This window comes from Osmerus eperlanus, chromosome 2 (assembly GCF_963692335.1).
Source record: "Osmerus eperlanus chromosome 2, fOsmEpe2.1, whole genome shotgun sequence".
NCBI lineage: Eukaryota > Metazoa > Chordata > Actinopteri > Osmeriformes > Osmeridae > Osmerus > Osmerus eperlanus.
The window spans coordinates 5264390-5274884 of record NC_085019.1 but is presented as its reverse complement, the minus strand read 5'-3'; the positions used below and the strand labels follow the sequence as shown (position 1 = coordinate 5274884).

The 10495-nt window shown below is 41.9% G+C and overlaps 2 protein-coding genes across 2 annotated transcripts; one reads left to right on the top strand and one right to left on the bottom strand.

The window, feature by feature from the left end:
- Window positions 1-6029: 6029 nt before the first annotated feature.
- On the top strand, window positions 6030-7141 carry LOC134037565 (dexamethasone-induced Ras-related protein 1-like). The gene is made up of 2 exons (XM_062482930.1): window positions 6030-6370; window positions 6526-7141. The coding sequence occupies exons 1-2, from the start codon at window positions 6100-6102 to the stop codon at window positions 7050-7052; spliced, it is 798 nt and encodes a 265-aa protein (XP_062338914.1). The 5' UTR covers window positions 6030-6099; the 3' UTR covers window positions 7053-7141.
- A 571-nt stretch (window positions 7142-7712) lies between these two features.
- Window positions 7713-8543, bottom strand: LOC134037559 (mediator of RNA polymerase II transcription subunit 9-like). Its single transcript, XM_062482918.1, has 2 exons — window positions 8427-8543; window positions 7713-8188 (listed from the first exon to the last, which is right to left on the bottom strand). The coding sequence occupies exons 1-2, from the start codon at window positions 8525-8527 to the stop codon at window positions 7969-7971; spliced, it is 321 nt and encodes a 106-aa protein (XP_062338902.1). The 5' UTR covers window positions 8528-8543; the 3' UTR covers window positions 7713-7968.
- Window positions 8544-10495: the final 1952 nt, after the last annotated feature.

Sequence of the window (10495 nt, the reverse complement as noted above, 5' to 3'; positions counted from 1 at the left end):
GGATATGCAAGGTGAAGGTCTGTTCACCTGACTCTGCTGAGGGAGTGTGAGAGGGCTGCAGTCCTGCTGGGATGAGAGGGTCATAACTAGGATCAATATCATAAGGGTTTCCCCAAAGACAAAAGCTTGCAGCACCTATAGGTAGAGGTCGCTTGCTGAACCACAGTTCACACCTTGTGACTGTGGCTAAGAATCGCCACTCCAGTGAGAGGCTGTTAATCGGGCAGCAACAGGTGCCATCAAATTTGCACCGCCAGCAACATGTTCAATGGCTCATTCTTCCTTAGTCAGAGAGATGTGTGTGTGTGAGAGAGAAAGATAGAGAGATGGAGAAAGAAAGAGAGAATAAAAGAGAGAGATAAAGGCATCTGAAAAAATATTTCCAATTGTCAAAGCTGATTAAATGGATGAAGAAGATTTTTTGAGGGTCTCTCCTCTTCCAAAATAGAAGAACTCTGCCGAACCTAATCACTTATCCCTGCTAACCTTGATGTGGATTATAAGTGATGACCATTGCCTGAGCTGGTGATTCAGTGCAAGGTTTATAACACACCCATTAGCTAGCTAAACAGAGATTCAGAAATAACATAATTGAATTATTTCTTTATTACCAAGTGTGGGCACTGTTACAGACACACACTAATAATGAATATATTCAAATCCAACAATTCATATAACAAACAGATGAGAATGGGGGAGAATATTGGTTTGACACTCCTGGAGAATATGTACTCGTTAAACATACAGAATAAGTTACAAATGAGTTCTCCAGTTCTCCATCCTGCGTTATATCGTGTACCTGTCTCCATGGCGACGGTGACTTGGCAAGCGAGTGCCGTTGCTAGGTGCTTGCTTAGCTGCAGTGAGGCACAGGGGGCTCAGTGAATACCTTTCTGTGACCCCTGTCAACGTCCTGGAATGATGTGTTGTGTGTGTGTGTGTGTGTGTGTGTGTGTGTGTGTGTGTGTGTGTGTGTGTGTGTGTGTGGAGGGGGGGGTGGGGAGAACAGTACTCTATCAGACTATAAGATCAATGTTCAAGCTTTTTACACTGAGAATGTCACGTCTCTCCTGTGCATCCTTCTGCTTTTCGGAGAAACTCCCCCTCCCTCTCCCTCTCCTCTCTCCAGCCATACTGGCATCATCGTTGAAATGTAAAGGTTGTGTTTCTTGCAGTGTTATCCGTGGTACTTAAACAGCAATAAAACAGAAATAACACAGCTGACAGGTGAGATCACTTGCCACGATCTGGCGTGGTCTTCTTTCACATGTTTCTGTGAACACGCACAGGTGCACACAAACACATAGGCTCTGATATATTACATAGCCTTTGTTTTGTTTATACTATATGCTAGAAGTTATTCTGATGCACATATGTACAGTTAAGCTGGAAGACTTTATTAATATCACATTTTCATCAATATTTAATTACATTCATAAGTCTCATTTTGTAGTCATGTAGAGTAATAGCAGTAATAAACTGACACTGGTAATCTGTCATTAGAGTGCTCATTGCTGCAGTAGCAGTTATGACCACCATCACTGTCATGGAGAGTAATAGGAACAACTTCCAATGACATTTTCCAATGTATATTACATAGTTAATTTCCTTGTTTGACTTTTGCATGACTAAAATATGTGCCCGAATTAGAACAGTCAATTTGTTGATATGGGGGTGAGATTATAATAATTATCTATATTTGGCTTGCATCAACACAGCTTTACTGCCTGGAAGGGGTCTGATCAATGGAAGCACAGCAACTAAGTGTGCAAACAAACAGGCTCTGACATTGACGTGCTGTGCAGTCAGACAGACTCACAGGAATGAGGGATACTAGCATCAATCACTGAGAGAGAGAGAGAGAGAGAGAGAGAGAGAGAGAGAGAGAGAGAGAGAGAGAGAGAGAGAGAGAGAGAGAGATGGATGAGAAAGAAAAACATGTTGAGGGAGAGAGAGCGAGCCAGATGAAAGGGAGAGGTGGGAGAAGGAGAGCGAGAGGGGTGAGAGGTGAGAAACAGAGAGAGGGACCAGATGAGGGGGGGAGAGATGCGTAACAGAGAGGAAGAGACAGATGACAGAGAGAGAGGAGAGAATGGGGGGAAGGGCGCGACTGGGTGAGAGAGTCAGAGAGTCGGAGTGCATAACAGTACGTGAGAGACCTCGTGAATGTGTCTGATGTGTGTTTGCCTGTATGCATACAGCACTGGGTGTGAATGTAGAGTTTACTTGGGAAGGGCCATTGATGCTGTGTCAACTGGGTGCTAGGACTGTTGATACAGCATTCAGAGAGAGTTTGGCAGTGCTCACCTTTATGTAAAAACCCATAGTCTTGTAATATTTAGTCAGTCGCCACAGAGGCCTGAAGGCCCACCAGACTATATCACCATGACTATTAGATACAAACACTGCAGGTAGAAGGCACAAACAATATGCCCTCATCAAGGCTAAATACACGGAGAAGAAATAAGTCAGGAAACAAGAAAACACACACATTGACGTTGTGTACCGGATGGGTTTCAAAGACATGTTTGGGCTTTCAGCAGCCCTTGTACTGTCGACATAATGCCAGAATCAGCTCCATTTGGGGCTTTCTGTCTACCACCCACCTGGCTGTACTCATCAGGGTCTGTCTGTCCCTTCCTCTGTCCGACTAAATGTCACGATGCTCCGAGATTTCCATTCTCCCCACAATACACCATGTGGGGCCCTGTCTATAATCCTTGCCCTTCCCAACACACAGGAACAGTGGAGCAAGAAATTAGATGAGGGCGAAGATTAACAAACTGATGATGATGGATAGGGAGGGTGTGGCTGTGTGTATTTGTGTGTGTGTGTGTGTGCGTGTGTGTGTGACAGCCCCACTGTATGATAATGTCATTTAATGACCTCATTACCATCTTAGAATGGTTTCCAACCTTAGCAATAGGTATTTAAAGCTCTTAATGGAGAAACCTACCCCAAAACAGCCCCTATTAGTGACATACAATAGGGAAGGTGAACAAAAATGGGTGTGGGCTATAAATGGATCAATACAGACTTGGCATAGACATAACTAACCTCTAAGTGGAAACACCTTTTCAAAGACACAGGCTCCCAAGAAAGCCCGCTCGGACTGCGAACTCTAACAAGGCAGAAAGGTCCTTTTTCTTTTCCATTCCTTCCTCCTTCTACAGGTGCGGTGACGCCCAATATTTTCATAGTACCTGACTTCAATAAGCAACTAGTAAGACTAAATAAATGTAAATTATGGCATTGTTTGAATAACCTTAAATACAGTTTTAAAGCTCGTTGCTTTGTCGACTCAAAGATTCAATGGATTTCATTAGTACAGCGCTGAGCTTTGTGAATCAGTCTTGACCATGAAGATTGGTCATGGGGTCACATCAGATCTCATACTGGCTGAATTACTTAGTGTCATCCACCTAAAGCTTGAATCAATGAGACAATAATGTCACTATTCTCCACCAGAAACCCATTAGCCTATTAACCTTTTTTCTCCCCTCGCAAGGTAATATTGACATAATGATTATCTTGAACCATCTATATTAAATTTAACATCTTCAAAGGATTGGGCATTAATTTCCTTTTATCCTTCCTTTTCCGTTGGTAAATAAATTGTGTAATTTTAACCCACTTATGTGTCATTAATCATCATTAAAGCGTGCTCCAAGCAGTCCCACTGAGATGGCAAAAGAGCCAGCAGGGATTTGAGGGGGGGGCAGTCCTGCACTGGATTGAATTAACCCTTACCACAAAATACTAGGTCCGTGGCTATATTCAATAGCTAACACATGAATTTGTGAATTCTACAACACTTTTACTATGGTTCTCCTTCCATATTTTTATGATTCTATGTTGCCTTGCAGTGGCATCATGAAAAGTAATAAATCAGCTAATGTTGTTAGTGCTCTATACTGTTGTCCACATTAGCCTTCTCAATTAAAACACTTTCCTTACTATTATTTACTGAGTATTATTGAGACAGTACAAGCAAATGAGAATCAGGTTGATGATGTTTGGACAAAAGGTAACCTAGAAAGCTGCTGTTCTGGGGTAAGAGACTCTAGGAGGAATAAATGTGGGCCTAGATCCAGAGGGGTCCATGGTTTATTTGACATGGATGTATGAGACCGACTTCAAAGTAAAATGCCAATATCTCATACTATACTGATAGGTATGGTCAACATTTGAAGACCCCCTTAACAGCTGTCATCTATCATGTAGGTTAGGAGGAGTGTGCTCATTTGTGGCCAGGTGTAAATGTGCTGTTATCTTCTCTGCAGAGCTTTCTTTGTCCCGAGTGTCACAGCGAGCCCTCGATAAATAATAATAAATAACAGGTTGCATGTGTACACATCAAAACATGATGGTTTATTTACCCACCATTGAGGGTGGCTCTAGTTTTGCTCCACCCCAGTAATGGTTTACAAAAACCTCTTACCTACAGTACACAAGCGCTGACAAAAGAGCATGGATTGAGGGGGAGGGCAGTCCTGTGCTGGATTCACTATGTTTATATTTTTTTTTTTATGTTTATATTTTTTATATCAAAAACGACGTGAATGGCTGTTTTCAAGCGCTAACACATGAATGCAAGTGTTTTCTAGAGCTCCTTTTGCTAACTGTCACAATTACACGAAGCATCGCACTGTATCATTCCAGCCAGATCAATATCAACAACAACCCACCATCCACGGTTAACAAACCATGTTTCTCAGGGGAAAGGGATCTATTTGGTATGCCAGTGTACCTCTCTCCCCCAGAGAGACAGCCAGATCCAGGGTGCAGGCGGAGGGGTGAAACAGAGGCCATGGCTGATAATTGAGTAGAGTGGCTAAGGGGCTCCTGAGTCACAGGCGCTGGACTCTATGTTTAGATGCCTGTAGGGAACTTGGTTGCACAGATTGGGTTTTCAATCAATGCTCACAGGATTGGAGGTTCTGAGATACCTGCATGATGCTGTTTCCCACTGAGACTTACTGTGCACACAGACCACTGTACAGTCCTGTCCTCCCCTGCATCCACACACACATAGACACAAACATAGATAGACAACAAAGAAACAAAACACATGCTTTCTCCTAAAGTAAAACTCTTTCATCTTCCTCTGCCTAGTGCTTCATAAGAGAGTGTGTATATTATAAATCATGCTCAACTCGATCAAATATGACGATACAATTGTACAAATATAATACAAAAGCAACATGGCGAGGTACATGGCAGGCTTCAGAAATGTAGCAGAAAAACTCATGGGGTAGAGTGAATTATGCATTCATTGTCAATCATTTGAGAAAGGACTGCGAATATAAGATTGTCAGTAAATTCATGAGTATTGCTGAGTCTGAACAATGACAACTGAATTGTTTTTTTCCACGTTTGCGTACGTGTCCAATAGTGCCCTCATCTGGTCGCCAACCCACGATCTATAGATAAAGTAAAACGTTCGTGCTTGTTAAATGGCCCCATGAAGAGACTGACTTCAACGCCAACTGCTGCTGGTTTCAGAAAACTTGCACTGGTGAATGCTAGCCCGGCATATACATTTTTTAACAGTAGGCTACTACTGCATTTGTATTATTTTGGTGCAACAGAAATCAACATAACCAACGATAACAACAACCATCCGACATAATATGACCCTTATATTTTATGTTAAAACCCATTCAAACAGCTATAGACTTGTTTGTGCAATGACATTACGTCTGATAGAAAAATAAATTGTGTATCGCTCTGGTGAGGGAAAAATAACCTAATTGTATTTGTTTGTGCATATATATCTCATGCGCATCAAATACACCAGGTAAAGCATTTGATTTTTGAAAAATATTGAGACTACATTAGAGAAATTAGTCCGACCCTTGCTCAAACTAGGTCCGGGCAGACTGACGCAAAAACAAGAGAGTACAGTGGGTACCCTATTAACTACATTTTCTCTTCACTTGATGCGTAAAGGATGACGTGGTTGGGGGAGTGGTTGCCTTCGACTATATATTCAGTCGTCCCTGTCATCAACTCAGAGAAGTAGAGTACAGAGAACTTAACTAAAACTAAACAAAAGCTAAACTGAGCCTCTATATTGCGCAGCTTCTGGGTGCAAGCATGATCAAGAAAATGTCGCCATCCGAGAACGAGTTTGACATTCCGGCAAAGAACTGTCATAGAATGGTTATCCTGGGCTCCACAAAAGTTGGCAAGACAGCTATAATCTCCCGGTTTCTCAACGAGAAATTTGATGACCAATACACACCAACTATTGAGGACTTTCATAGAAAATTCTACAGCATCAGGGGGGATGTGTTTCAACTAGACATTTTGGATACATCTGGACACCACCCGTTCCCCGCCATGAGGAGACTTTCAATTCTGACTGGTAAGTTTTGCTTTGCAGTTAACAAACTGGTAATAATGAATGTGCATATAGACGTCCACATAGAATAAAAACATATCTGGAATGCGCTATATACTGCGTAACTTTGTATTGTTTTTAGAATTGTGGTATTCACTGTACTTTTTGTCTTTTCTCAGGGGACGTGTTTATTCTGGTGTTCAGTCTGGACAACAGAGATTCATTCCAGGAGGTGCAGCGCCTGAAGCGACAAATATACGAGACCAAGTCATGCCTCAAAAACAAGACCAAGGAAAATGTGGACGTCCCGCTGGTCATCTGCGGCAATAAGTGTGACCGGGACTTCTACCGAGAGGTTCAGGCAGAGGAGATTGACCAGTTGGTGGCCGGCGATAAGCAGTGCGCCTACTTCGAGATATCCGCTAAACGGAACTCTAACGTCGACCAAATGTTTCAAACTCTCTTCACCATGGCCAAACTGCCCAACGAGATGAGCCCAGACCGTCACCGCAAAGTGTCCTTGCAGTATAGTGAAGTGCTGCACAGAAAGTCGTTCAGAAGCAAGAAGTTCAAAGATGGGGATGCTTACGGGATTGTGGCACCTTTTGCACGGCGACCAAGCGTGCACAGTGACTTGATGTACATAAAAGAGAAAGCTATTGGTGGAAGTCAAGCCAAAGAGAAAGACAGGTGTACTATCTGTTGAGGACTGTGCAAATATAAGCACTTGAGAAATAGACTGAAAATGAGACGCAACACGCGCACGAAGCCTTTAGTGTTCAAAGTACGGGAATTATCTTCCTCAAACTTTGTAAGTGCTCAAACTCTGAAGGCGAAGTCTGAACAGGGACAGACAGTCATTCGTTTGTCCCGATGAAGCTAGCGCGCTAGTACACTTCAGCAACATAGGCCTACTGAATCTACATCTGCCTAATGAATGAAGAAGTGACACTTTATTGACAATCGTTTACATTTTTTACAATTTTCTAAACCGGACTGAACTTGAATGTTTGTTGCCTAATGAACAAATTAGATTCTGAATGTATATTTATTCTTATGCGTTTACTTTTTCAAAAAAGAATTGATGGAAAAAATAAAATATGAAAATCTAAACACGTTTGTGCTCATTGGTCACAAATATGAAAGCAATGCAAAGCACAAACACAATGAATTTGCTCAGTCATACAGATACGCCTACAAGGCTACTACATCCCAATCCCTAGTCTCGTAAAACATTTAGCCTCAATGTAACCATGACGTGTTGTTGATTTGTGAATTAACAGTAGATTACGTTGCTTCAGTTCCTCAATATATTTTACATTGACAAAATACAAGACCGGAATAAAAGACACAGAATAGCTTATCTCTGGACATATTCGTTTATTGTATAGACACAAAGTATAAAATAACATTGTAAAAAAAAAAGATTGGTGGTGCAAAGAAAATATTGCCCATTAATAAACCCATTGCACATAATTTAGTTGTGTGTGTGTGTGTGTGTGTGTTTTCTTCAGGAATCGTTCCGTTTCGGTCATTAATCAAAACCTGTCTTCGTAGACAACTGGAGATCCACACTGCTCCACCCTGCTTGTCCGCGAGCGTCTTGATGCAAGTCTTGTAAGTCACGACGCTTTGGGTACGTCAAACATACACAGGCTCTTGTACTTCTGTAATAACTGGTTCTTGGTGTGAACCTGCTCCCTTAGTGTGGCCAGCTGCTGTTGCTGCTCTGCTGGACTTTTTTCAATTCCGTGCATGGTTGAGATTTGCTCGCGCGCCTCCTGGATCTTTGCTTTTAGTTTGGCCAGTTCTTGATGCACATCCTGGCTATCTTTATCCATGCTTTATCCAACATAGAAACAAGGAAAATATAGATTAATATAATTTAGTAATATAGGACACATGACTGTAAAAATGTAAACAGTCGGAACCAACGATGACACTGTAGCATGTGGTTTGCCAGATGAGAGTCTACCAAGCTACTAAATCATGTTTGCTAAAGCGTTCAACTAATCGCCCTGTCAATTACATTACGGATACTGAACATATTTTACATGTACATTATTTGCGTGAAACGTACCATTTTATAATTGCATGGACTAAAGGCAATACAGAACAATCTTCGTTATCTTTCTCTCTCTTTGTCTGAGCCACCGCCATCATTGTCGCTGTACGTAGCATGGCGCGTACGATACACGTCATCAATTAAGAATGGGGGAGGTGTGGAAAGAGATTACAAAAACACCTTTAGATAATTGTTTTAAATCTTTTTTTTTACATTTTATAACAATACAAAAAAACTGCTAAGTGACTAGTGTGTGAACAAGGGTTTGTGACACTAAATGTAGTTGCAGGTTTTTGCAATTATGAACTTGACCTTTTGAAGGGTAGCCTCCTGATAGCCTGCTCCTTATAACAGTCCCTAGCAACTGTCAGTAGTCTTATCCAAACAGCTATGTGCTGGTGTGAAACGCCACAATCTGCAATCATGCGGATTGATAAACCATCCTAGCCTGTGCAAACACAAGATGAGTAAAATGTGTAGGATGAGCATAGATATAGGTCAATTCTGTTCAACCATCCAATAATGTTTACAGTTTAGAATAGATTGCTGCCAAAGTTGTATTGAGGTCATGGATGTGAAGATTTGCTCAGGCCTTGTGAGCTCATGACTAAACCTGAATACTTCAAACCTGAATACATGAAATCAGGAAGTAAGTGACTAAATGTAAAATGACAAAATTTAAGTAAGGAAGTTCCGAAACAGGTATGTTAATCAGTGCATGTCTGTGTTTATGGCAAATGTGGAAGTCTTACATTCAATATTTTATTAATTTAGCAGATACTTTCATCTAAAATGAAATACAAATTGTGCATATAGTAAAAGCAGCAGATAATCAAGCACCAGAAGTGCACAGTTCTACAAGTAGTTTAGTGGAATTATTCTGTGGGAAGCCTAGTTTTCCTCAAATTTGAGCAGAAAAGGTGGCCCATTTTCAGGGGCAGAAGTCAGGTGTTATTGCTGCCCTCCTGTGTCATAGTCACCCTTATCTATGCGTGTCAATGTCTCTGGTGATCATTACCCTATCAAGGGCCACCTATCTTAACCTAGTGCACTGGGCTTTCAAGTCACATTGACCCGATTCTTTTCTTTGTGCCCGTTCGAAGAGGATTGAATAATGTCAAGATAATGTGTTTGAAGAATGATAACCATTTTGATAGTATTTCGGTATGAGCTGATTTGTTGGCTAATGGCTACCAATTTGGTGATGTAGTTGTGTCTTGCAAAAAGGATGTTACACAAATACACAAAGATACCTGGCCATGTCCTTGTTCCCTAGGTGACCAGTGTTTCCTAGAGGGTTGGTGGGATCTCCTGTGTCTTGTGTCTTACCTGACCCACATTTGATCTGGTGCCTGTTCTAATTACCCAGGGAAAGAATCCAATGGTGAAGCTAGCCAGCATGATGTCCAAATCAAATCAAATCAAATTTATTTGTATAGCCCTTTTTACACGCAAGCATGTCACAGAGGGCTTCACATATGCCCATAGAACTTCCCCTCAACCAACCTAAACCCTCAAGGAAGACAAGGAAAAACTCCCAAAAAACTCTCAACAGGAGAAAATAAAATGGAAGAAACCTTGGGAGGAGCAATTCAGAGAGGGATCCCCTCCTCCAGAGACGGTTGGTGGGAGAGAGGAGCAGAACACAGGCTAAACATAGTCATACAGTGTCGATGGGTTTTTAAAACACCAAAATCCATTATTCAACTTTATAGATGTAGGACAGGACCGGGAGACTCGCGACCAGGTCCAGCGTTGGCTGACCGACGACCAGGCAGGTGCTGACAACTCAAACCCCCCACACCACAAGGGATGTGTGTGGGGGGGGACAGAGAGAGGAGAGCAGGGATTAGAGAATGCCAGGAGCAGCTAACAGTTACAGTCATAATAGAATGAGATCCCCACCGGTCAAGTGTGGACTGGTGCAGCAATTTAACAGAGCAAAAAAGGGGAATTTGATGCAACCCCACACACCAAGACAGCGACAGCCCCCCTCATTTGGAACATGAAATCTGTTCCAGGGGAAGAGAACTCTAAAATAAGTTATACTTAAAGAATAAGGATGGAAACAACCCGTCCCCCGT

Coding starts and splice junctions, on each gene's coding strand:
- LOC134037559 (XM_062482918.1), bottom strand. CDS start 8,527: ATGCTACGTACAGCGACAATGATGGCGGTGGCTCAGACAAAGAGAGAG. Junction 8,189..8,426: donor GTCCATGCAATTATAAAATG/GTACGTTTCACG, acceptor TGTTGGATAAAG/CATGGATAAAGATAGCCAGG.
- LOC134037565 (XM_062482930.1), top strand. CDS start 6,100: ATGATCAAGAAAATGTCGCCATCCGAGAACGAGTTTGACATTCCGGCA. Junction 6,371..6,525: donor GAGACTTTCAATTCTGACTG/GTAAGTTTTGCT, acceptor GTCTTTTCTCAG/GGGACGTGTTTATTCTGGTG.